Genomic DNA, 26685 nt, shown 5'->3' on the forward strand with positions numbered 1-26685 from the left:
ATAGATGCCCCGGAAAGGGCTAAACTCTCAGCCAGCATGAAGAAAACAACTAAAAAAGACAAGCCTCACTTACAGAACAGTTTAGGCACATGTTGCTTTAAAACAGATTACTTTTTAAATTTAGCTACTATTGCTGCTTATAGCAAAAGAGCATGAGAACTGCACCAAATACTCTTTGGGGAAAGGACTGTGTGAGCAGACTGGGATGACTGGGTAGAAGTGTGTCCTGGGTTTGGCCAGGACAGGGTTAATTTTCACCGGACTCCAGGAAGGGGCACAGCCGGGGGGTGGGGGCTGACCCCACCTGGCCAAACAGAGCCCGGTATTCCGTACCATGTGATGTCACGCTGGGTTCCGGTGGGGGGGGGGGGGGGGGGGCGGCGCGGCGGGAACGCACTCGCAGCTTGGGGGGATGCGGTGCCAGTGCTGTTCGGGAGAGCGGCTGTCTGGGTCGTACGGTTCGTGGTTGTGTTTTCTCCTTATTTGTATCATTGTTGTTCCTGTTTCCCTCTGTTTGCTGTTCTGTTAAACTGCCCTTATCCCGACCCACCGGTTTCTGCCTCTTTCTTTCCATTCTCCTCCGCACGCCGGCGGGGGGAGGGGCAGCCGCGTGGCGCTTTTGTTGCCGGCGGCAGCCAAAACCAAAACAAAGTGGTTGAAAGATGTGAAAGGGGAATCGGTTATCTGTGATCACAAGTCTATTGGTTAAGACTTCTCTTCAGCATTCCAAACAGGAGAACTGAGATGTGCTGGAGGGGATGAAAAAAGCAAGGTTGGATCTTGGGAGCGAAGCGGTAGATGAAAACTGAGACTGAATGGAAAAACCTCCAAGAGCTGAGGAAGGATTTAAGTTTCTTGTTATGTTCTTACTGACGGGATTAGCTGCTACAGCTTGGCCTTCTGAGGCCTGCTCGGATCTCTCTGACCGAGTCTGGAAGACAGGCCTGGGAGCGCACCGGTTCAGGGCAGAAGCGCCTGTCCGTGCAGTGCACGTTCTCAGCGTGTTCGTCCCGCCAGGCACGTGGCTGCGCCGCACAGGACGGTACCCGGGGAGCTGCAGCCGTCTGAAGGTGCCTCTCCAGCCAGCTACAGCGCGTTGAGTGCTGCTGGGGTCGGCCGAGAAGCCATGCGGGATGCTCGGGCGTGGTGCTGTGTGGCCCGCTGCTGCCCGGCCATGCCCGAACTCCGGCATCCCAGCAGTGAACCGGTGTTCGCTGGGCCGACGCGGGCAACACTCGGTGACCACCTGCGCTTCGGAGCCGGGGGGAGCCCCGTCGCTCCCCACGACCCAGTTCTCGGTCGGTGCAGAGCCCCGGCGTGCCGGAGCGCTGCGGTCACGGGGAGACCGGCACCGCGGGCAGCAGCAGCTGCTGACCCCGTTGCCCGCGGCCGGCGTCAACCGCGGCGAAGCCTTCGCGGCCGCCTGCTTGTTCCCCGACGGCGGCGGCGGCAGCCGGCCGTGCCGCTCCCCGCCCCCGGGCGGGAACTACATCTCCCAGCGGGCTGCGGAAGGAGGGGCCCGCCTGGCACCGTGCCCCTCTCCCGGCCCGCTGGTGGGCGGCCCCGGCGCCGAGCCGAGCCGAGCTGAGGCGTGCGCGGCCGCGGTGCCCGCTCCGGCCGCGGCAGGTAATGGCGGCTGGCTGCCGGGCGGGATGCGCGGGCTGGCTCCCTCGCCTGAGGGGAGAGGCGCGAACCCCCTCGCGGTAGGGCTGCGCCTCACGGAGCCGTCCCGAGTCCCCCCGCCGCCGCCCGGCTTCGCCTCTCCAGGCTCGGTCCTGGCCGGAGCCGAGGGCAGGGAGCGGCTGCGAAGTTCCCTGCGTGGGGGGGACGGGACGGGGGACGCGGGACGCGGTGCCTCTGCCCCTGCCCCGAGGGAGGAAGGCACCGGCCTGGGCTTTCCATCCGGGGAACAGAGGGAGCTTTTCGGGTTATTCCGTGTGCGGCGGCTGCTGCCGGAGCCTGCGGGCGTGGAGCACCGAGGGAGAGGGAGCGGGGACGGCTGGAAGCGGGCTCCGCGCCTACGAGCCTTAAATACCATCATTCTGAAGAGCGTGTGCCCCTCTGCCAGGCGCTAGTGTCGAAATGTTGTGAACCGTGGGTATTATTAACGTCTGGGTAATGGCCGTGGGCCCGGCGGGGGTTTGGGGTTGGTCTCTGGAAGAGGAAGGCCCCGATCGGCTCCTGTGGAGGGAGAGGAGGTGTGACATTCCCCCACGGCTCGCTTGAGCCGGGGTGGTTTGTCCAGGGTAAGGTTCCTGATCCGCTGGCCTTACTGCTGGCAGTACTTACGGAAATAACAATTTCTTCTGGTCTTCGCTGGGAATCTGGCCGCACCTGCTGGTTTAGTTAGAGTAAGCGGCTTTGTCGGCATGTGAATGGTTTAGTCTGGCTTGGGTTTGGCTTTTTTTACTCATCTCCAAATAGGGATATGAAGTTGAGCTGCTTTTGCTTGTTTGTTTGTCTATTGGTCATTTGCTAAACCTGAACATTGTTTGACTGCGTACCATATACATTGTTTCCTTTGCTGAACAAGCATTTTAGGGATGAGAAGAAAATCTTATAAGTTTAACGACCGTATGTTGTTGCGTAACTGAGCTATCTGCAAAGACGAAGCAAATGATGCACTCGCTCCTCACATTTGGCTCAGTTTGTCAGAATTCAGCTGGGTTTTGACTTTGTTGTCTTGCAGTTAAAACATATCCTGATCAAGTACGTACGCTTAATTTTCCAATTCTATTGAAGTAATCTGTTTTCTTTTCATAGCAGAGCTTTACCTAAAATAAGAAACCTTGCCTAGTTATTGTAGGTGAACCTGGGAGATTGCATCAATCTTAGAAGCCACTGCCTGAAGTTTACTTCTGCGACCACAAATGTGGGGTTAATACTTTGATTTGCACTAATCTTTTGAAATACCGTGCTTCTCCTCTGAAACGGATATTTCTGCTGTCTGAAGTAAGCTAAATCTGACACCTGAGTGCACAAATTGCTAATGCTTGCTGCAAATCGATGGAAGATAGGCACCAAAAGCAATTAGGCAGCTTTGAAAATCAATCCACAGTTGAAGTTGTCCAAGGACAAGGATTAGATCTTTGTCAGAGCTGAAGCCTTTGTGGGAAAGGTCCTGGCACAATGTCAAGTTCACAACTCTTTGTTCTACATATTTTCCAGTCTGAATTGATATATAAAACCTTGTGTATGATTTGCTTAAACCCTGCTTGTTTGTTATTTCTTTTGAAGTTTGTTTTTTTTTCATAGGGGCAATCAAGGTGTTGAAGTAAATAGTTCTAAATACAGCACAGTTGGTAATAACCAGTGCAGCCAGAATACAGGTGCAATTTGTATGAATTGCCCAAAATAGGTTTTGGATTATTGGGTGTTTTAAAAGACCTTTTGCCCCCACTGTTTATCTACTGTACTACTTGTATTTGGCCGTAGGGTCATACCATGTTTTCAGCCTGTTTGTCTATCTAGCGTTTCAGCAAAGCTTTCAGATGTACCAAGTATTTTTAGACATAGAACTGCAATGTTTTAGTACGGTAAGCACTGTGAAACAAGTTCAGGCTTCTTAGTAGAATATACATGGCCCATTTGTTCTAAGTAATTACAACAGATAAATAAAAAGGTTTGGGGTAATAATTCTGGCATGGTAATACTCCCAGACATTCTTGTTTCTTCAGTAATAGTTTGTCAAGTAATTTGTCAGTGGAGAAGTAGCGAAGCAGGGATGAGAGTGGTAGGTGAAGTATAGCTTACAGCTCTAGGCAAAATGAATTGATTATCTTGCATATTCCTATGCACATTTCTTGTATTGCAATTGGAGTATTCAAATTTTGTGGCCAGATGAGCAGAGGTAAAGCCTTACACTTTGTGATAGAGTGTGCACTGCTTTGTTGAGCCTGCAAGACTATTTTCTTCGTGCAATGCACGATCCCAGAACCACGGCAGTCTTCTTTAATGTGCAAGTTCCAAACATGGCAAATAGATCACTAATTACTGTGTAGGTCCCTAAAGAGAAGTCACTTGGAAAGCAGGGCGTCTTGCTTCTCTCTGAAGAGCTTCAGTCTGCTTGTAATTAATGCTGAAAATACTTTTTTCCCTTCTGAATATTACTACTGAAAAAGTCTTCCTCTGAACACATTATTTTTAATTAAAAGCATCATTGTGTGTGTAAATGGGTATTTACGTAAATAATAAACCACAGACATCTATTTCTAAAATGGCACCTGCTGTAATATCTTGGACATGCTAGACCTAGCAGGATGGCTAACAAAAGGATTTCAGTATACTCTGGGTTTTATGGTTTTTGGGTGTGTTTTTTTTAAACAGTGTTATCAGCTTTGAGAGAGAGATATATAGTTATTGATTAAATGCTTTCTGATTGGCAGCGCTGGAGATAATTTTGTGGGAATCATGGTAGCTGTGCTTTGTTAGTTGCTTTTTTTCAACAGTGTATGCTGCTGTCTTGTAATGCGTTTGCCAGAATGAGGAAATTATCTATGGTCATGTTTATGGAAGGATTCTGTTGGGGTAAAGAACAGGAGCTGTTTCCTAGGTGCCTTATCTGAAAAGTGAGCTGTTCTTCAACGTTCCTCCAACTTTTTTTTGAAACGTCTCTGTTGGAGATGATTAGGTGTAATCCACAACACAACTGAAGGCTCAGCAAACTTTTCTTTTTGTTGTTCTTTCTCTACCTCAAGCGATTCTTCCTATATTTATTGCACCCAGCAGTCAATTTTTTTTTCTTCTTTCGAACTCTGCAGTGAAGACACATAAGTATTGCTCTACCAGTTTGTTCTCTATGCCGTGGCTGCCCACTGCATCTGTACCCCGGGTACACTTTGCTGTCTAATAGAAGACAAGTCTTTCTCCCAGGTTAAATGGCTATGTGTTATGAATCAAAAATAAAGTTCTGTTGAAAGACCTAGTCCTCTTGCTGCTTCATCATGAGTGTTAATTGCTCTAATCTGGTGGGTATGGGTAGTGCACTTTTCTAGATGAAGCCCTTAAATCCAAAGAGAACTTAAATATTTAGTTTTTATTAAGAGAGAGATGAAGTAGCAAGAATTGTTCTTGTTACATGTTTACTCTGGCACATCCTTTTGGTGTTGCAGTTATTTGACAGAAAATGATGGCTACCATCTGTTCCCCTCCTCTCAAATCATTCAAAGTTCCTTTTGAGAATGAAGTCTTCATAGAGAGCTAGCAAGTTTCTCTCTCCTCCTGTTTCCATAGTCACAATTTATTAAAAAAATATTTTTTTTTCTTTTTACACTCTCATACATGTTTTCATTCATGCTGCCTTTACTACTTGGAATCATGATCCTAATTTAAATTTACAGCATGCACCTCATCTTACTGTCTTGCAGGTTGCCAGGAGTTTCCTCTGGCAGTCATTTTATTCATCATTTCCATCTCCACACCTTCTTTTAACTGAAAGATTGTCATGTACTTTGTTTTTACATTTGGAGTGCAAGATTTCAAACCATTTGCGCTCTTTTCTTCCCCCCTCTAAGGCACCACGTACACATCACTTCTGCATATGTTAATAATTAAAGGTTTTAGTAACACAGTTTTCTAGCAGTGCTAATATAGAAAGCTTGTAAAGCTGCTAGTTAAAAGAAGAACTTTCCCTCTCCGATTTCATGGAAGAATCTTAAGAGAGACTAATGGAAAATCCCACAGTTAACAGAAGGACGCATGCTGTGCCGTACCACCAAGCAGTACGGGATGAATCTGAGTCTTATCTAGAGATCAGACTGGGCAAAACATTGGCAATGATACCATGGCAGGGGAGGAAGGCAAACTTTTTAGTACTGGAGGGTTTGGTGAAGCTAAAAATAGAGCCTGAATTTCCCTTAAGGCCTGAGGAACAATTACCTTGGTCTCATTTCCTTATCTGTAATATCTAACTCTTTGGGTTCATCTGCACTTGTTTCCACCTGCTTGGTAAAATGCAGATACTGACATAGGATGAGCAGGTTAACCTCATTATTGCTAGAAACTCCGGTGGAAGCTAAAACAGAACAATGTGCTATTCATAATTTATTTTCAGACCTTAGAAATCAAATGTTGAAGTAAAGCTCAAGATGTTCTTTGGAGTCTATTTTATTGGACTGTATCATTTAGTTGGCTGGACAGGGGCTAAGAACTGTTTAAAAACGTTTTTTATTGGCATGATATCCTCCCCTTTTTTTAACTGTAATGTGATTTGAGAGAGCTCTGTCTAGGAGACCCGCCTTTCAGCTGTGTTCACCCCCAAGTTGTATGCCAGGCTTCTGTCGCTTCTCTGCACGTGTGCAAAAAAACCTTTGTTGTTGGAATTTGAGGGTCGTTAAGTAGGGTAAAGGCTGGATCAGATAAATAGGATAAAATCTTTGCATGATCTAACCTTAATGTTGTAGCTATCATATGCATTATTATGAAAGTTTAAACGGTTCTTTTGTCCTTAATTATCATGACTGAACAGTGCTGATTTAAGAATCCTTTAACAGCTTTTCTGTCTGTAGAGCCCTAACCAGAAGTTACTGCAGATGGAGACTAGAGCTCCTTACCCCTGAGCGGTGCACACAGTCATCAGGTCACAATAACAGGCATTGCACAGATCTTAGGTTGGATTCTGCCAGTTTGTCTTTAGGTAGCCCAGAGGCTTTTTTTAGACTCCTTGAAGGAAGTGGTTTTGTTCAAGCATAATAGAAGCAAAATAAGGAAAATTGAGATAAACAAGGCATGCTTTTAAGCAGTACATAAGAATGTGTTGGGCGTGGATTTCAAAGAGCAAATAATGTTGCTTAAATATGTGTTCTTGTAAATTGATTATCATCTTAAAAATATGGCAGGCAGTATTTTAAATGATGATTGTGATGTGAGCTTTGACCAGCCAGTAGTTGCATAAATATGCCACCTCTGGGTGAGGCGAAGTAGATAACAGTAAGCTCAGTCCCATGCTACTTTTCTTTTATGCTTAGCTAGGCTTTGGTCTCGGTACCTGTCAGATTTCAGCGATGATAACACTTGACTGTCATAGTATTGTAGGAATAATTAGGTGGGAGTATGTTGTATCAGGTGCTCAGCTACTCCCCTGGAATGAAGTGCATCAGGGACTTGCTGCCGTAAGTACAGGCTCAGGGCGATGCATGCGGGTTCCCCCAGAGCATTAAACTGGCTCTCTGTTGACTGTTGCCGTTGTCCAAGGGGCAAAGCAGACAAAAAGAGGCAAGGGAGCAGCAGTGCCTCACTGGCCCAGGCACGGGGCGTGCTCAGTGGCGATGGAGGTGTGCCCCTGGGACAGAGAGCGAGGCCTCTCTTTCTCTGGGGACGTGACTTCTTTCCTTGGTTGTAGCCTTCTATTTAGATTCCTGCTGTACTGGCTAACTCCAGGTTATGAACAGTCTAGAAAAAGACTGTGGAACAGAATGATATCATCTCTTCCTGCTGTTTTGGAGATAGCATTGTGTACCACCTCCCTATGGCAATAAAAAATGTAAATGCTAAATTTCTTACTGAGACAAGCTAGAAACTCTGTTGGATTTGTACTTCCTGTCTTTGATTTGCTTCCCTGCGTAGGACGCTTTATTTCATCCGATGCCTACCCCTCCGCCTTTCCTACGATGTTAATGTATCATTTTATGCTCACCCGGGAGACGCTATCCGTTGTATGCAAAAGCAATTCCTGCATTGCTAAGCTATTTGGAAGGTTGTCGTAATGCTCCATAAACTACAGAAATAGGAAGCTTTTCTTGTACAAATGTCCTCAGTTCATGGTTTTCTGTCTGTTTCTGGTGTTACATAATGACAAAAATGTGATGCCCAGAGACGGTAGGACATGGACTGCGGGTCCAGTTTCTGGGACTGTGCCATGTCTTAGTCCCTTTTAGGCTGTCAGTGCTAAGGGACCCTGTTACAGGTGCCGTGACTTTCTGAAGTTTTGCAGTGGGTTGTTTTTCCTTCAGATCTGTTGGGAAGAGTAACCTGCAATTGCTGCTCTTCAGGCAAACCGATCTGTAAACAAAGACGCTGCGGCAGAGGGGTGCTTTTCAGTAAAACCTAATGGGGGAGTTTATGTAACAAAACAAAAATAAATGGAAACATCACTTCTAAATTGAGCTGTTATTTCTCCTGCAGAGTAATTATTAATCAATAAACCTTCTATCTGACAGTGTCAGCGTGTGCTAAGTGCTTTGAGCTACCTTGCAGTCTGTTAGTAAACCAGCCTTCCAGAGAAAATGCTATTAACCCTAAACCATGATCACCTCTGCACATGTCTGAAAGCAGCATGGTCTCTTAGAACTTTTAATTCACCCGTGCGCTCGATGTTTTGCACTGATACGGTTTAATAGCATCACTTGGTGTTGTGGGGACTGTGCATCACTCAAGCCCTAGTAGCTGGACTATGTAGCATTTGGGCCAAAACAGGTTTCCAAACATTAGGTTAAAAGTCTTGCCAGTTGCTTATTTCTCCAATAACATGTTTCAGATGGATTCTAACGCTGCAGGGCAAGGCGAATGATTGCTACTAGAACAAGATGGGAATTGTACCGTTAAGCTATTTCATAGGTTACTTCTCTAAAAAAATAAATAGCACTGCTCTCTGAGGCATCCATTACTGGATACTGATGAAGACAGGGCAGGAGACAGGACATAGCTTTGATGCAAATAATAATTGTGCTGTTCCTGTGGAGCTATTTGCTCTGCTGTTAATGCACAAACAGAGGACAGTGCAAATCAAAACACAAACAATGTTGAAAAAGAAGTGTTTTCAACAAGGAGCAGTGAGATAGTGTAAGAAAGTTTTGGGTTTTTCGTGCAAACAACGTATTTCTTGAGATGCGCTTGGTCGTCTTTAAGAGGAGCTAGTTTTGGGGCTATTTACTGGATCCGTCACACTTCAACATTTTTCTTTTAACGTTTTGTTTTTAAAGTAGCAAAACTAAAACCTTGTTCCTTGGACTTTCACAGAATCACAGAATCCCTTTCTGGGATAAAAGTACTGTCTGAGGTATTTAAGCGCTGTCTGCAAACAGTATCCACCCTGAGGTACAGCAGAGTCTTGGAGCCTAAGTACTTGACCATGGAATAAATGGAAATACCTCCTTCTAAGGTCTTGCCTTTGGTCACATAAAAAGAGGAAGAAGCCAAACCAAAACATGAACTCCCTTTGAAGTAGTCATTTTTAAAGGCAACATGCCAGCATGGTTGCATCAAGAGACTTCAGAGACTGAGAACACCAACACTTTGTTTTTTATATCTCTGAAAACTGCAAGTATAGAAAAATTTTGTTGTTTCTCCTTCTGCATTTGTGGTGCTGTATTGCTGTATCATGGGACAAGTGTAAGGGGCTAATAACTTCCATCTCGCAACAGCTCAGTAGTGATTAGCGGAGGAGATTCTGGTGCAGATGCATCACGACTGAGGCTGCTTTATGCTGTTCAAATAACACATAGGAGTTTTAGAGAACTAGCTTGAATAGCAAACTTGGGAAATCATGGCGTGCGTTTGCTCTAAGTGGTCTTCTCCTCTCAGCCCAGGCTGGAGAGGTGGGTAGGAGCGTGCTGCGTTCCAGTAACTCATCAATAGCAGAACAGTCCCTTTGGGTGTACTATGAACTGGTGCAAGTTCAAATACTGCTGATGCATTTTGCCCTTTCTCTTCCTCCTGTGCACTCAGGAAAAAAAAAAAATGTAGCATAGCTGGAGCTCTAGGCCCCTATGTTTGTTGTAATTAGGAATTTTACAGGCATTTTCAAGGGAACTGAGAGAGACTGAATAGAAAGCACCTTGGGATCTCTCTCTGTTAGCAAAAAATAATCCAACCAGTATCAGAGGCAGTGTCTTCCAATTCAAAATGACATCTCATGCAAATCAATTTGTCACTGGCCCCAATTCTCTGCAATAGAAGACAGAACTTTTGTGAAACCTGATATTGATTTTTGCACTTATTGCTGGATTGTAAAGAAGCTCATCCTAAAGCCTGTTTGGAATTAATTGCAAAAATGGATGTCTTTTCGTAGAGCGAGTTCTTTGTACACATACTCCAGGGTGAATACAAAATACACGTTTGCACACAATCCCTCCCATGTCTTCTGCTGCAAAAATTCTGATTTCTAAAGTCTCCTTGAGAGCAGATGTGGGGAGCAGAAATATTTTTGTAGCTCTGGGTGCTCTGGTGACTTAGAACATACAAGGTTCTCACTAGCGAATGGGCTGGGATTCTGTTCCTGGGTAGAGCAGTTCTGTGTTGGGTGCTGTGCCTCTGGCACCATGTTGGCAGAGGCCATGGTGCTGATGCAGCGTAAGCCAGGAGAAAAAGTCCTCTGTTCTTCAAGGTACCCCAGCCACCCAGCCTGAACAACGGGGCTGGCACTGACAGCAGCTGTCTTTTATCTTGGCATGGCTGTTTGTCGTGGGGCTTTGCAAACATACTGACATTGGCCAAGAGTTTGAATTTTCCGTGTGTGGTGTTTACATAGTTATGCTGGTGAACCTTTGTAGTCTAGACATGGCCTGAGCTGTGCTGTGATTTCAGGGAAGTTGCTGCTATTCTCTGGGAAGACTTAGTAGTAGCAATGCTATTAAATACTGTGGTAGGTATTATTTCTATGTAAAGTGCTCTGAGGTTTCTAAAAGCCCCTCCAGTTCTGCTTTGCAGTAAAATTTAATTGTGCTCTGAAGGCTCCTTGACTGCATTGGTTTATGTGTTGAGGCAAGCTGATATTGGCCAGACTTTTTAATTTTGGGGTAAGTGATGGCCTGAGTGCACTGTTGGTGGGAAAGGATTGTTGTCTTGTGCTCCAGAGAACATAGTGAAGAAAAACTAGCACCTCCTCAAACAACAGAAATTACAGAAGGACAGGTGAAATGAATAAACAGATGAAGTTATTTCAGTGCCTGTCATTTCCATTTCTCCAGCCTCTGAGGATTAAGGAATTTCAGATCACTTTTCAAGGCTGTAGCACTTGCATATGTAAGCACTATGTTTTTGTAGCTTGCTGTCCTATCTGCATAGTGCCTGACTTCTCTACAAATGTTTCAGTGGGTGCTTAATTTGACAGTTTTATTTATATATTGTCAGCCATTAGAAAATTAAACTCAAGAGGCTGACTAAAATGCATCCTGTCACGTAAAGGCACTTACAAGACAGGTCAGTTTTACTCCTGTCATATGAACTCCCATTAACCTGTGTTACAATTCCTGTTTTCATCCAGGAATAAATTTTGTCCATTCTGTTGACTCTGTGCGCAATTTCAGAGCATCAAATTACTCTGCAGCAGTAAAACCAAGAAAACCTTCCAGCTCTGAGAGAACGAAGACTGTTCTGTGTCATAACCAATGCTTGCCCTACAGAAGTTTTGAAATACTTCATGTCTTACCGAGTGTTTGAAACTCGACATTCTGTAAAATTATGCATTAAAATGATGACAGTGCTGTTCCCCAAACCACCTTACAAACATCTCTCATACTTAAAGGGATGCTTGGAAACATTAATTATTAAAGAGTCTGAGTAACTGTTTTTTCTACTCGCAGCATGAAACAGTTCAAATATATTAAAAATTGATTTTTTTGTGATGGTGGTGTTTGACTAAAACACAACAGCCCTGCAGTTGGGTTATGCAGATATGCTGTGAAATCAGGTTGGTCTTCACTTTGACAGAATTTTATCACTTGGGGAAGGTGTTTTAGAGCCAGGAGAGCATGCATGTGGTCTTTCATTTTCTTTTGAAAACAGTTCAGAGGGAGAAAGAAAGGGAAGGTCCTTCTACCCTTTGCACTGCTGTTCAAGGGTTATGTAAATATATCCCTGTCCCGTTCCCCCAGGCTGATTGGGAGGTACAAGGTGGCTGCCCTCATGCTTTTTTTCACTTTTTATTCTCTGTATAGGTCTTGGATTTTTTTCCTTCTAAATCTATAACAATAGATATGCAAGCCTTACTGAAGAGGTGCTCTGCCTTGGAGTTTGTGGAAAATCTAGAGCTTCAGAGGAAGAGAAAGCATTAAATTTGAATTATATCCACAGTCACCTCCTTTACTGTTGAAGTTTAGCAACAATCAGCAGCCACTGAGGAAGCCAACATGTTGTGTTTAATCAGAGGACTAAGCCATGTGATCTGTTGACTTGCTTTGAGTTCTGTTTTTACTAAACATCTTTTATGTAAAACACTTCATTCCTCCGTATCTGAGTTGCGTAGGTTAAAACATCCTATTTCTGAAATTTTATAGAACTGTTGATGTCCTGTGAGTGACACAACATCGTGTAGATCAAATTCTGTCTTAAGAAGTGAGTAAACCTCTAGATTCTTTATGAAGTAAAGAATAAGTGACTCTGAACTATCTGATTTGGCTTACCAGAGTTCTGTTCTTCTCTTGCAGGCATCATGCTGCTTGAAGTATTCCTGGTTCTGGGGGCAGTCATCATCTACTTCTTACTTTCTAAGAAGAAAGAAGAGACATTATCCTTCAAAGAGGGATGGTGGGGCAAGGGACAAAAGCCTGACACTGTAGAAGATACAACTATTTGGCCATTTAAGGTGGAAACTACGGAAGAAGAGCTGAGCGTAAGCAAATCTCTGTACTGGGGAGAGAGAAGTATGAAATGGCCAAATAAATGCAAAACTTGTTTGAAAGTAATTTTTAAATTGAACCAATAGTTACACTTATGAGAATGAGCAATGATGTCCAGGACTTGGGGGAAGGGATTTTTCAGTACTTCAGAAGATAGGTATGGATAGGCAGATTTCATATCCTGCTATACAGTTTTGTTCTCAGCTGGCTATTGCAAGATTGCTAGTAAATAAACCTACTCTGTAAAGCCTGCAAAACATATTACAGATTACTCAACTCTGTGTTCCTGTTTGTGCACCTTCCTCACTTGATTTGTGTAGGCCAGAATAAGAACAATGTCTTTTTTTATTTTTCCTTTCAAAAGCAATTACGAATATCTCATTTTCTTGACTGCTTTATGTTTGCAGCTGTGTTGGATGCGGATTCCTTGTAATTAATGATCTACTTTGGTCTACACTAATACCACAGTGATAATTACCACAAACACATATGTTGCCGAGTTTGTCAGGTAGCAAGGTTTTGATCGTGTGTGAGTCAGGGACTGCACAATTTCGTAGATCTGTGTAGAGTAGTAGTTCAAGCAGTACTCATGGGATTGCTCATATTATTCATTTATAATGGATTCCTATTTTCTCAGTAAGGCTTGGGTTTTTTAACACTGTGTTTGTCCTCCTTAGTAATATCAATGGACATTGATGTCCAATATGTTTTCCCTTTATACTGCAGACACAAAGCTAGATAATTTCTAACTTACAGATGTTTCTGAAACGTGCAATTCTGTATTATGACAGCTATTGCAACATAATCCATTGGTAGAAAACTGTTTCTAAATAATTTTTTACATAAACTAGGAGTTAAAGTTATGCTAGCATACATTACTAAAACATTTTTAAATGGTGTTGAGCATGGACAGAAAGCATGTATGTAAAGACATGTTAAAAACTTCATTTAAAAATCCATGCTTTCTGTACACATGCTAAATGCCAAAACCAGTGCTGACATACTAACATCTTGCCTAGACTGAGACTGCCGGTGCAGCGTGAGGCATGAGCCAGTGCATACACCTAACTCAGAATGAGAGCTACCTCTGTCACTATCTTTGAAAATCCTGTACAGATTTAAATCCCACAGAGGTTTGGGCAGGGTTAGATTTCTAGACCTGCCTTCCACCCTCAACTATTCTGTGCTTCTGTTTTCAGTAGGAAGGGGATCTTGGCTCTCCTTCCCTGCTGAGTGATTTTTGGACTGAATTTGCAGTATTGTTGGCATCCCCTGTAACCTTGAAAGTGCAGTAGGAAGGTCACTTTGTTATTCTACATTGGGAAACTTTCACTCTAGTCTACTTTCACGAACTTTGTTGCTGTGCGAAATGCCTTGGTGTTTACATCCAGCCCTGTGGTCTCGGAAGGACAGTAAAAGGTTTGGGCCAGATCCATGCACTGCTTGTGAGGTTGGGCTCGCAGGTAACCTGGGGAGCAAAGCACCGTGGAAAGGCCACAAGACTTAAACTGCGAAACTGCGAAGCCACAGTGCTGTCAGAAGAGTGTATTATTATCAGCCTGGCAAACAGGTTAGCCAGTCCTGCAAAACAAAGACAGAGAGTGTTAAGGACAGCTGTAAATAGGAAGGAGGCCACCTGGAGGAGAAGGAATTGGAACAGCTGACAGACCATCAGCAAAATGCTCAGGCATCATTAGAGATGTTATTTTCATTCCTGTTCTCCTTTCATTTGGGAATAACTAGAAACCATGTACAGCAGAGCACAAGATGGCAGACATAAGTGTTTTTAATGTCTGTTCTTTCTTTTTCCCTATAGGACTTATTTAGGAGACTTGACCAGGCTCGATTTACTGAGCCACTGGAGGACAGTTGCTTCAATTATGGGACTAACTCGGTGTATCTCAGGAAGGTTGTCTCCTACTGGAAAAACCAGTTCAACTGGAAGAAACAAGTTGAAGTCCTCAACAAGTACCCACAATTCAAAACTAAGATTCAAGGTTTGTGGCTTTTTCTCTTAAAAAAATAAACAGTAACACATGATCTTGTCTGCAAGAGATCTCACTGGTAAGAATGCTATGGCTGTGTTCCATGGGCCTTCCCTCGCTGCCTGCCATGGTGTGGATCATTGGCACCGCTGCTGATGCAGCCAGAAACTCCTTCATCGTAACTGAAGCCTTTAGGACAAGGAATGACAAATGGAATTCGCTTGCGCATGGATGGGTTGTCAGCTGATGTTAACGGGAGCCAAGCACAGGCATTTGGAAACAGAACTGGATCTTAAGATGTACACATGTTCCCTGACTTGCATGCAGTCATGCAAAAAACACCCACAGATGCCTCCTCTTGCTCCATGTAGTTCCCCAGCTGCTGCTGTCAGGGTGATGGCATCAGTCTGGCGGCCCTCCTCAGCTGGGCCTGCTGGCTGTTCAGGTTGTCCTGCTTGGCAGGGCAGATGCGCTCTCCTGCACCACTTCAAGCATTCCTAGGCCTGGAAACGCAGAATGCCTTTCCCTTGGGGTTGCTGCACTGACGGGCGTGAGTGAATGGTTTGTCTTTTCATTCAAAACACAGACACCTTTTGAAAGAGGCCATTCAGCCAAGGTCTGCTGGTGCTGGAGCTTGATCAGACTGGAGGTTTTCAGTGTTTGTATTAGGGTTGTGCGTGGGTCATTTGGGGGTACAGTTGTGGATTTAGAGCACAGCAGGCAATTGTCTCACATGATGGCAAAATTCAAGTTTGAGATTCTGCATTTTTACTTGCACCCGTAATTGTACATTATTTCAATTGGGGCGGTTCACCATAATATTTAAAATGGATTTGGGACAATAAATGGCTGTTACATAGTGCTTAGAACATAAAGATTTTATTCAAGTGTATAAAACCTGGTTCACGCTGAAAAAGCTATAAGCAAAAAAGTCTTCACTTAGAACAAACAAAAAAAAAAGATGTATCGTCTGAGATAAGAAAGGGAAAAGAAGCTAAAGACAATGCATTATGCATGGCAATAGAAATTTCAACACTAGGAATGATTACAGAGATGAGCCATGAAAAGACAAGGTCAGACATGCCGTATATCAGATTCCTAGCTTCTGTCATCACCTGAACGTTTTTCAGAGCATACAGAAATCCACGGAATTGTCAAGGATGGGGAAATCTCGGTCAACGAAACAGGGTGGGATTGCAGGTGAGCTGGAGTTGATGTGAGCAAAATGGGCTTAAATACATCAAGAATTGAGGCATTCAGGCTGTACTAAGAGCAAATTATTGTTTCCTGGAAAGCAAAGCCCTGAATGGGTTTGAGGAAAAGCAATTCACCTGCAGCAACTAGCGCAACGCTGTGTGAAGCCTACTGCTTACATATTGTAAGGATCACAAAGGAAACAGGACTGCAATTTTTACCTTTTTACTTAACAGTGAGGAGACTGGTCCTAGAACATAGTTTCCTGTTTTGGTTCACACTTAAGAGATACTGAAAGCATTGGACAAAAGGTAGAGAAGAACTACAAAATCGAACCCTTTAACTCTCTTTCAGCAAGGCGAGTTTTCAGATCCTTGATTCAGCGTGATTGGTTTGTCTGCAGTTAAGATGTGTGACTTGATTACAGGAGGTCTCCACAGAGAGAGAATACTTACTGAGGGCTTTTTGAATTCCTTCGCTGTATCCTTAGGGTCAGTGGCTGGAGACAGAAGCCAGCCATGGTCAAATGGAATGGAAGGCATGCACAAAACAAGGAAAGTGATTAACACCCCCAAACAAACAGCTGCTAGTTATGATGGATTCACTGTCTCTTGATGCCTTCAAGTTGCAATTGTATGTCTTTTGGGAAGAAAAGTCTGAAGCCTATCTAGTGCCATGTGGGGACATTTGGGGAAAATTTAAGGGCACTGGGACTAAATGATGTAATCGTCTCTTCTGCCTTTAAGCTGTGTGAGTCACTGTTACTGTTAGTAGATTGCTTCACTTCTATGTCTTAATTTGCCAATTTATTTTAAAACAGAAATACGCCGACCTCATTTGACTGCTGTGCTGCTTAATTGCCCATTATAAAGTACTTTAAGGTTCTTGGATAAATGGATCCAGAGAAGTGCAGTGTGTTTGCATGCTCACCAGAAAGACACTTCAGAAAAGATTTATTCATAATCTGTTCTGTGATTAGTTTGTGTCATGGTAAATTTGGGCATGTTAATTAATTATTTTATTTTTACAGGCATTGATATCCATTTTGTTCACGTAAAGCCTCCTCATTTGCCTGAAGGCCAGTCTGCAAAGCCATTATTAATGGTTCATGGTTGGCCTGGCTCATTTTACGAGTTTTACAAAATCATCCCTCTCCTGACGGATCCTGCCAGCCACGGCCTCAGCAGCGAACACATTTTTGAAGTCATTTGCCCATCTATCCCTGGTTATGGTTTCTCAGAAGCACCCCACAAAAAAGGTATGATGTGTGAGAAGAAACTGAACTAACACGAGCCTAGTCTCACAGCGAGATAGCCCCTGCTATCAGAACAGTAACTCCTGGCTCTTCTTGTTTTCCCAGTCTGGAAACAAAGATCCTCTGTGTCACGTGGGAGGAGGGAGATGATCATGTCACCTGAAGTCACGCTCTTGATTAGTTTCAGGAGCAATGTATAGATAACTTACAAAGGACTATAAAAAAGTTATGAAGTGACAACTCACGAATTGTAATTGAGTCAATGAATTGTGTGGGGGTGAGCAGGAGGAATAAACTTGTTACTGTTCCTCTTGGGTGTTTTGAATCCATATTCAACAGCCTTATACAGGCAGGTGAGAAGCAACAGTTGAAACAAATAATTTCATGTCTCTACATGGTAGATTGCAGCCAAATACCTGCTTGTTCAGCTTGTGCTCTGAATTATACAAACAGAAGCTGCAACAGATTGGAGCAAGGTAGTATTTAAAGTGATACTGAATTTAGTATTTAATTATGTTTGCAGGTGAATGATCTGGGGAAGACTGGTTTTGCTTTTCTTCCCTGGTTATGATTTATGTGATCAGCATGTGGAGAGGTGCATTGCCAGTGGAAACTTAAAGTTTCCAACTATCATTAAGATGAGATTATGCTTGCAGTAGACAAAATGGAAACACGCTCCCTGGGCAGTGCTCAGTGCCTCTGATGGGGCTCAGCTGGAGTATGACCACAGTTCAGAGGGAGTCTGGCAACCCCTCAGTGGGGCAAGTGCGTGGGCAGCTGGTGGGGTGAGGAGAACACTAGTCTGCAACGAAGGCTTGGCTTTCTCCTCACAGTTTCTGCTTGTTCTCTAGAGCTTGCGTGGATGATGTGACAAGGGCTTCCAGACAGTCTGTCAGACGGGCAAGGAAAATATACTTTTAGCTTTTTAGGAACTTGAACTTGCCTTTATGGGGAGAAGAAATGCTGCACAGTCAGAAGTGTAGCTGGGATTAATACAACAGTGTTCTTTTTTCTTAACGCAGACTTTAATTCTGTAAGTGCCGCTTCTATTTTTTATGAATTGATGCTCAGACTGGGATTCAACGAGTTCTACGCACAAGGTGGTGACTGGGGCTGGCTCATCTGCACCAATCTGGCCCAGATAGCACCCAAGTGAGTACCCCTTTGGTACAGTGCTGCGTGATTGGCGCACAAAGCTGTTTTATTCTTTGAATAGTTATTTCTCGTGCACTTGAGAGTTCCTGTCAAGTCCTCATGTGAGCACTGTGTAGTTTCTCCCCTCAGTTCTCAGTGCTAAGCAGTGATCCAAAATTACATGCCTCGGTTTATACTGTATACCTGTTCTTTCAGTTGTGTGGTGGTTTTGTAATGGCCCCACTGGTGTCTGGAGTGGGATAAGTACTTGTAACACAGGGAGGATTTGTGGCTTACTGCCCAGGAGCATGTGCTGATTACTGACATTTGCCCCTTTGACTTGTAATTTCCATGTGAAAAGCCACACTGCAAAATACAGCTAAGGTCGTGATGTATTTAGCAGGTCAGAATTTAAGCAGGTCCATTTTTTAAATAATGTTTTAAATATAACAATTTTGAATGATGTTTTAGTTTTGTTAATTTGTGGGGGCTTTTTCTGTTTTTATTTTTAGCCATGTGAAAGGCCTCCATTTAAATCTAGCCACAGTTACGAACATGGGATTCGTTCATCTGCTCTCCATTCTGCTGGGCCGCTATCTTCCAGGGCTCTTCGGCTTTCAGGATGAAGATGTTAGGCGGATGTTTCCCTTCTTGAAAAAAGGGCTCTACAAGATCTTGGTGGAGTCTGGCTACGCTCACATACAGGCTACAAAACCTGATACTGTTGGTAAAACAAACAAAAAACCTTTTTGAGCTCAGAATACTTTGCTCTTCATTTGAGGTATACTTTCACAGAAATAAACCGTACTGCTTAAAATATGCAGAAAATAATTTTTTTCAGGGAAGCTGAAGTAGCAAGGTTATAGGTTCTAAAAGGTGGGGTCCTTTTCTGTATTCAAGCCAGAAGAGGTTATATATGGGTATGCAGCATTATGCTCACTTTTGCATTGAGAAAGGGTAAATCTGCACATCAAAACTGAGCATGCACCAAGTGCCACTGACCTCATTTTCAGTGTTCATAAATAAAATAGCTTATTTAATACTTTTCCACTTCTTCTATCACTGGGGACTGTAATTCTATTTCAAACGCAGCTATGCTGAGAGCAAAAGAGAGTTTCTTCCCAGAGAATGGATCACATTCAAATGATGTAAACTACAAGAAGCTTTTAGCTGTCTCAGCACACAATGTAGCTTGCTTATAGGCATAGGTAATGCCTGAAAAGTAAAATCAAATTTCATTTTCACTCATTGTTCTGAATCACTTGCAGACTTTCAAGGAAAAGAAAGTGTACCTGTGAGTGTTCTTTCTAGATGAGCTAGTCACTCAGATTGCTTAACTACTTTAAGTATCTGAGTATTAAGTGTTTCTATTTTAAAAACATCTTTTGTAACTGAGTTGGACAACTGTGTTGAGAATACTGAATATATTTTAGTTTAGTGCAGCAGCAATTCACTTGCAGATTATATTAAAAACATAGCTAATGAAACTTAATGGTTTTCCATAAGCTTACCTACAGAAGCAGGTATATTCTTCAGATGTGTAGGCAAAATGGTAATTTTCTGGATTTTAAATAATTTTGCTTCCTTTGAGTTTTCGTTTCTATAAATTACTAGTTTCTTATTCCTTTTGTGCTGTAAGAAAAGATGGGGAAGTGGGTAGCTGAAAGATGCCTAGCCGTGCTCCTTCTGCTGTGGTTTTCTGGCTGATTCTTGCCCGTACCGGTAACGCGTGGTTGGTCGGAGCAGACTGCGCAGACCAGGAACCAGCAGCCAGTTCATGTTTTGGGAGCTGGAGCCGGAGCATTCCTGCAGTTCTGAGGATAAAGAAGAGAGGAACGTGGCTGGTTCCGGTAGGGAATAAAACGCTGAAGAAGGGAGTGTAAGGTAGTTGGAAGCAGCACGGCCATGGAGGCTACCACAGTCTTCCTGAGACCGTTGGTCGTACAGGGCTACCTTGCAAGCTATCCTAAGCAAGGAAGTTGTCTCTGGCTCTTGATACAGAGATAGATTTTATATATATATGTACACACTGTGCTTGCTAATGCTCTTGATTGCTTCAGAGCTGGCTTTGGATCAAACAGGCTTGCATGGATTTGATTTTACACTTAGTCTTTGGGAAACGCATGGAGCGTGGGTTCACTTTCAAATGACTAAAGCAGGCAGTGCTTGTATTCAGAGTACTGTTAGGATCGATGTCAGTTTTTCCTGTATGTAAACTGATGTACTCTTCTTTGTTCACAGTCAGTATATGACGACAGGCTGTTGCTTGTCTAGCTTTGCAGATCTGGAAAGCATGCTCAGTAAAACTTTTTCAAACATTTGGTATTTCAGTTATCAATGTTTAAATAGCAATTACTGATGAAACTGTGCTAGCTGTGGTGTTGAGCATCTTTCAGGAAGGTTGGGTTGCATGGGTAGAACTTCAAATATATTGCTGTTCCTCAGGAAAAGCTTTTTCTAAGTTTTTTTTCTGAGCAGCTGGGAGAGTTTATGGTCCCTGTATTTCATAGTACTAGGATGTAGCAGCAAAGTCCCAGGTGCAGGTGTGTTTTTTCTGTCCAAGCAAAACAAACTATTAAAAGTATATTAAGCCTTGTTCTGCATGAAGGCTGTTGGCTATTGCTAATTCAGAGGACAGACCTTTTAGTAAAGCCTTGCTCTTCCTTAATGACTTTCTAATAATCCTTAAAGCGTTTTTGCTGTTAGATAAAGGTGCAAATTCTCCTGGTCATGTGTAGGGATGTGGGTTTGGCCCTGTAATTCTGTTTAATACATGACAACTTCCAGGTTAACGGAAGCAAACCCTATTTGGCACACAGAGCTTAATCTTATTAGTTTACAAGAAAAAAAAAAAGCCCGCAGAAATCCAATATTGTTACATCAGTTCAAAAAACATACAGTGTGAGCTAACGTAGAGCCTGTTGCAGACACTAGCAGTCTATGATTCAACAATAAATGGCTTTAACTTGTTTTACTATTTTATTTATTTATTTAAGAACACAGCTGCTGGAACAGCTTTGTAAAGTTATCTATCTACCCTGTATTATAATGGGCAGCTTCTGTAACAGTCTTGAGTTCAGTAATCAGATATCACAATTGTTAAATTTTCCTCCTCCTTTTCAGGCTGTGGTTTGAATGACTCTCCTGTAGGACTGGCCGCATACATCTTGGAGAAGTTTTCTACATGGACTGATCTGGAATTCCGCAATTTAGAGGATGGAGGACTAGAGAGGTAAGCATTTCCTCTTCTGCCATTTTGGGTGAGGTGGCTAAGCCCAGAGCCATAGCTAAAGAAGTTTGTCTGAACTGATCACCTCGCATCTCCTAGGGAGCCTGTAGTGATGATAAATGGTGCAGTGCTGTGCTACAGCACGCAAAGAAGCAAGTGGGCCGTGAAGGCTGATGTACTCCTTCCCAGTCTGATCTCCTAGAAGACAGAGGCACCCTGCAACTTCTGGGGATTAAAAACTGACTTAGGTGGAAGAATCTCATTAGGACAGAAAACCACAAGTTTAAGCCACATTAAGATGCTGGGAAACAGAACTCATGATTCGTTTTAATACTAATACTTAACTCTCTATGAAACAGATCAGTATTGCTTCATCTACGTATGATTTGCTAATAAAGCATTGTTCTTAGTGTGTGGCAGAAATCTGAGATGATGTCGCCTTCAAAAACTACTGAGGTACCTGGCAGGAGTGGAGCAAAGGGACATGTTATAACAAGGTCCAGTGACAATGGATTTGAACAGAATGTTTGCACTGCGTACAGCTAATAATTGGATATGAAACATGCACTGTTTGCAGCACATGTTGATGTGACGACTCTGTTGAACGCTCATGGTAGTATTTCAAATTATGAATAATAAACAGCGCAAGCTGTTCCGTGTGCTCTTCTGCTCCTACCCTCCCAGTCCATGGACAGTACAGACAGCTGTGCTGCAGCATAAGGTGCTTGCTGGAGTCTGCCCTCCGCGCAGGAGTTAAAAACCTCACTTCGCAGTTTGTGTCTGAAAGCCTTTAACGTGCTTACTTGGCCACTGACAGAGGGAGGGGGAGTAACATGCTTTACCTCTCAACTCTTTTCTTAACCAAGTTAACTGCTTTTTCCTGTAACTTTTTTTCTTAAAACCAAACCAAAGTCAAGTCCCTGCTAAAGCAATGCAAAATGGCATTCAGTTCTAACTAAGCGATCTCTGGACTTACCTATTCAGGAAGTTTAGCCTGGATGATCTGCTCACCAATGTCATGATCTACTGGGTGTCAGGCTGTATAGTCTCCTCAATGCGTTTCTACAAAGAAAATATGAAGAAGGGGATAGGTACACAGAAACATGAAAGGTAAGCGGGTTTTTTTCTTCAAGTATTTTGCCCTGAACTTAATTTTATAGTTGCAGACAGGTTGCTTATGTCTTAATAGCTGCTGCAAGTTTCTGAATGCTGAGGAAAAGCAATGCCATATCACAGTGTTCCTCTGCAGGACAAGTCTGTTAGTTGACGTTCTGTGTTGTGCTTGGAAAACATGGTGATTGGGTAAGAGTCCTGAACCATCAGGCAGGAGATCGGACTGGAGGCACTGCCTGAGGACCTCCGTTCATGGTGTGCCCGACTAGGGAAAAGCATGCGCAAGCACTTCCAGATTTTACTTTAGTTACCAAATTTAGCCTGTGACCAAGCCAAATAATTTATTTGTTTTGTAGTTCTGGTACTTTTGTGGACACACTTTGCCTATTTCTGCAAAAGATTTAAGTCCTACCTTCGGAAGCAACTTCAGTATACTGACAAACTGCATCATTTGAAAGTCATTAAGACTGATGTTCCTGCTGCGCAGGCACTTAAGACAGCAGCTTGGTTGCATCTACTTGTGTCAGCTTGACTAATAGTGAAGGCTTAAACCTGCCCTGAGGTATTTGCAACCACAGTTCACTGCTATGGTATTTATTTAGCTGTGAAATGATGCTCCCAGGAAGCTGACTCAGTTCTCAAAGCTGCTGTGGCTACACTGTGGGCAGTATCCTGCTCCAGTTCAGCCCACAGGAGCTTCTAGGTACCTAGAGGAAAGAGTCTCAAAGTCCTACATAAAATTAGGCACCCTGTTTTCAGACTTCCAGTGGGGATGTGCCCAACAATATTTGTATCTAAATTTTAATGTCTGTCACTTCTGACAATGCAGCTTATGTGTGTGGGATATTTAAATCTAGAAAATGTTGCTTTAACAAGTGTGGGTCATTCTACTTTCTAAGATGCTTTTCCCTCAAATCCAGTCGCTTCCCTGCACTTCACTAATGTGCCAAATGTTCCATAGAGTATGTCTGTGCCAGTTAAAAGCAAGAGCTACTTTACAGGGTGAAGTCTCACGTTCAGAAATGCTTCCTCTGAACTAGTCTAGATTTACTCTCTGTTATTCCTCCCTTCTCCTCCCCCTTTGCAGCAGTTCAAGACAATTCTTCCCCTGCCTATCCTCCAGTTGTCCCGACAGCCTCAACATGTTGGAGTTGTGATTGTCACTGTAAATCTCTCTCCAGCCCTTGTCAAATTGTGTGCTTTGCCCTCAATACGCGACTCTTGAGCCCTGAAGGCCGCCTGAGGAAACTCGATACTCACCACCTCCTAGGGCTTTCTTCTCAGTTTCCATGCTTCTAACTCTAATGCCCTGGATCCCTTCCAAAATGCCTTAATATCAATGCATGCAAAAATTAGATTTTTAGATTTTTTTGTTTTGTTTTTCCCCCAGGAATGGGAGTGTTCTTGAATGTTCAAATTTAGGATCTGGAAGTCAAATTTTAATTGCCTAACACCAGTGTGCCCAACTGCTACATTTCTTGCCAAGTTAAGAGTTTGAAAGATAAAAATTATTCTCCCTCCTCTCAGGCTCACAGTACAAGTACCTACTGGCATTGCCTCCTTCCCTAATGAAGTCGCACACACACCCCAGGCTTGGGCCCAGAAGAAATACACCAACATCGTTTCCTTCCGTTTCATGCCTCGAGGTGGCCACTTCGCAGCATTGGAGGAACCTGAACTTCTTGCTGAAGATATTCTGCAATTTGTTGGGAAAGTAGAGAAAGAGCAACTTTGGAGAAAGAAAGGAGAGTAACTCCCTTAACGCCCAGCGGGGTAATTGCTTATAGCTTAGCACATGTACTTACTAAGTCTACTGTAATCCATGTAATTAGATTTTACTCTTGACCAGCTGTGAAAGGACAGCAAGCAAAACACAGTATATCTCACTGAGCTATTGCCGTGGGCACCTACTGATTTTGGGGTGGGTTTCTTTGTTCAGCTAGGCTAAGAAGGTAGCGTGAAGATTACTCGATTATTTTCTCCCTCAAGCACAAACTTCTAAAGTCTGTTCTGCATTATTAGTGACTCTTGCTTTGAGATTGAAAAATAGACCTTACACCTAATAACAATTAAACTGTTATTAGTTATGTTATGAAAGGCTTTTTTTCATGGCAGCAGTAAAACTGGAGTTGGTGTAGGTGTGAGGTTCCTCCCATGAAGAACGGGGAAGAGCCTAGCAAGACCTAACTTGCATGAGTGCATTGGTTAATCAGCATCGATGATCTACAGTGCCTTTGCAGGAGCCAGCTGGCTACTGCTGGCTGCCTTTCTCTTCCAGCCTGGGCTGTTCAGCAGCTTCCTGGCTGTGAGGAAGCTCCGCTCCCCTGTGCCAGGCTCCTGGGACAGCAGCCTGGGAGGAGCAGCTGCAACACGCGGGCGCCTGGAGCTCCGACCAGACGGAGGGGCTGGGTGGGAGGAATTACAGCCAAGCTACCTCTGCACTAAACTTGTACTCGCAACTGAAAAAAAAAAAAAAAAAAAAAAAAGAAAAAAAAAATCACACCCTGGGATAGGTTCAGGACACGGTGGCTTTGCACTGCTTCTGCAGGGTACTGTAAGTGCCTTTAGTAAAGAATAAAAACTTTACTAATTCAAAATTAAAAGAAACTTGCATTAAAATTTTGAATAATACCCATGTGTGTCCTTTAAATCTTTTAATATCTAAGATTTTGCTTGGTGACAGCAAAGAGGAGGATCAATTCTGAACCTGTCGGTTCTGTACTGCATCTCTTTCAAAGGTCAAATTGAAGGCAAACTGCTCAAAGAGAATTGTTTTTGCCAGTAACAGTCCCTAGTGCGTGCAGCTGAGCTTCAAACACTCTCAAACTGTATCCAGATGACCAATTTCAGTAGGGTTTTGTTCTCCAGTTGCTTCTGATGTACTCCCCTACCCCTGCAAGCACAGGGAAATACAATCCACCAGTAACACTTGCATGGATTAGTATTACTTGACAATATTCATTGAAATGGAAGCTGTTAAGTAACAGCCATTCCAGCAGAGCCCTGCTCCGTCCCGCAGGGCTCTCGGCTCCAGCGTACCAACAAGCTTGTTTCACACGTCAACACTTGAACCTTGGTGCTCGAAGCCACCTGACATTCCACGGCAGGAAAGCGTCAGGGCAGACGTGTTGTGACAGGGCTTGGATCAGTTTTCGGAGCAGAGCCGAGCTCTCTCAGCTGTTCTTCCCCTGCCTTCTGTGCTTCTGCACCTGGGCACCAGTGGGGGAAGGCACAGGAGCTCTCGCGTCTCCCTACAAGAGGTGACAGCAGTGCTGCCTGAGACCTTCAAGCTGTACTTGAATTCTTTAAGACAGCAAACTGCTTCCAGATTAGTAGTGAGCGCTGATTCCACATTTACTTGTAAGTGCTTTCATTAGTCAAAATTTGTGTTCTCATTCACAAAATACTGTGTGGTTCAGGCCAGTGCATTTTGAATAGACAGGAAGAAAATACAGAATCATTCACTTTGTCTAAAACAGACTCTTCTCAGAGAGGACCATCCCCAAACTTGTTTCAGGTTCAGTATATTTAGAAAAGGTTGCTTATTCTGGAGGAACTGGCTCACCTCTTCCACGACACAGGCCTGTTCACAGGCACCTCTCCGTGCTCCGTCTCGCACAAGCCTTGATCTTTGCCCCTTTGTTTTTGCCTTACTTCTATCCCCTGCGTGGCCTTGTATTTCACAGCTGGAGATCATCCTCCTTCCTTCTTAGTGCCCAGGCAGACATCTGCTGTGGTGCTAGGGAGCACGGCCACTGTTGTCACCGAATGCCTCCCCAGGGACAGCTCTGTCACCACATAGAGTGAGGGGGAAGGCAGCTTGCTACACGATACCTGCCAAACCGATTTTCAGCCGCGAGTAGAAGACTGGAAGCGTTTTCTGTCTCCCTTCTGGAGCAGATCTGCTGGAAGGGGCCCAGCCTCGACGCAAGGAGGCACATCAGGGCTGCGGGTTGTGATCTGACATTACAGCAGCTCACCCAGCTCAGTCACCAGTCAGAGCTGGACCAAAAAACAACCGCCTATAGAACCTTTCTATTTTTAAATACGCCTCGCAGTGCTCAGCAACCTGAGGCAGTGATAACGAACGCAGGCAGTAAGCGAGCGCGTCCTCGCTCTGCTCTGCACGCCAGGTAAGTGCGCTTCAGCTGACTACGAACACCAGCTGTCCACATTGTCAGTTTTACTTGGTATAGAAGGCAGGCACCGAGACACCAAATC

At 43.7% G+C, this 26685-nt stretch overlaps 1 protein-coding gene across 3 annotated transcripts; it reads left to right on the plus strand.

The window, feature by feature from the left end:
* The first annotated feature begins 1536 nt into the window (after positions 1–1536).
* EPHX1 (epoxide hydrolase 1) lies at positions 1537–25095 on the plus strand. 3 transcript variants are annotated; one of them, XM_075413084.1, is made up of 9 exons: positions 1537–1626; positions 12363–12547; positions 14371–14551; positions 16764–16991; positions 18011–18140; positions 18635–18849; positions 21246–21354; positions 22336–22461; positions 23992–25095. In XM_075413084.1, the coding sequence occupies exons 2-9, from the start codon at positions 12368–12370 to the stop codon at positions 24215–24217; spliced, it is 1395 nt and encodes a 464-aa protein (XP_075269199.1). In that variant the 5' UTR covers positions 1537–1626; positions 12363–12367; the 3' UTR covers positions 24218–25095. The 3 variants fall into 3 exon arrangements, with proteins under 3 accessions (XP_075269199.1, XP_075269201.1, XP_075269200.1); XM_075413086.1 differs by lacking the exon at positions 1537–1626 and adding an exon at positions 2020–2094; XM_075413085.1 differs by lacking the exon at positions 1537–1626 and adding an exon at positions 12149–12270.
* The last annotated feature ends 1590 nt before the right edge of the window (positions 25096–26685 follow it).

The sequence above is a fragment of the Opisthocomus hoazin genome, chromosome 2 (genome assembly GCF_030867145.1).
Source record: "Opisthocomus hoazin isolate bOpiHoa1 chromosome 2, bOpiHoa1.hap1, whole genome shotgun sequence".
In the NCBI taxonomy this organism is placed as follows: Eukaryota; Metazoa; Chordata; class Aves; order Opisthocomiformes; family Opisthocomidae; genus Opisthocomus; species Opisthocomus hoazin.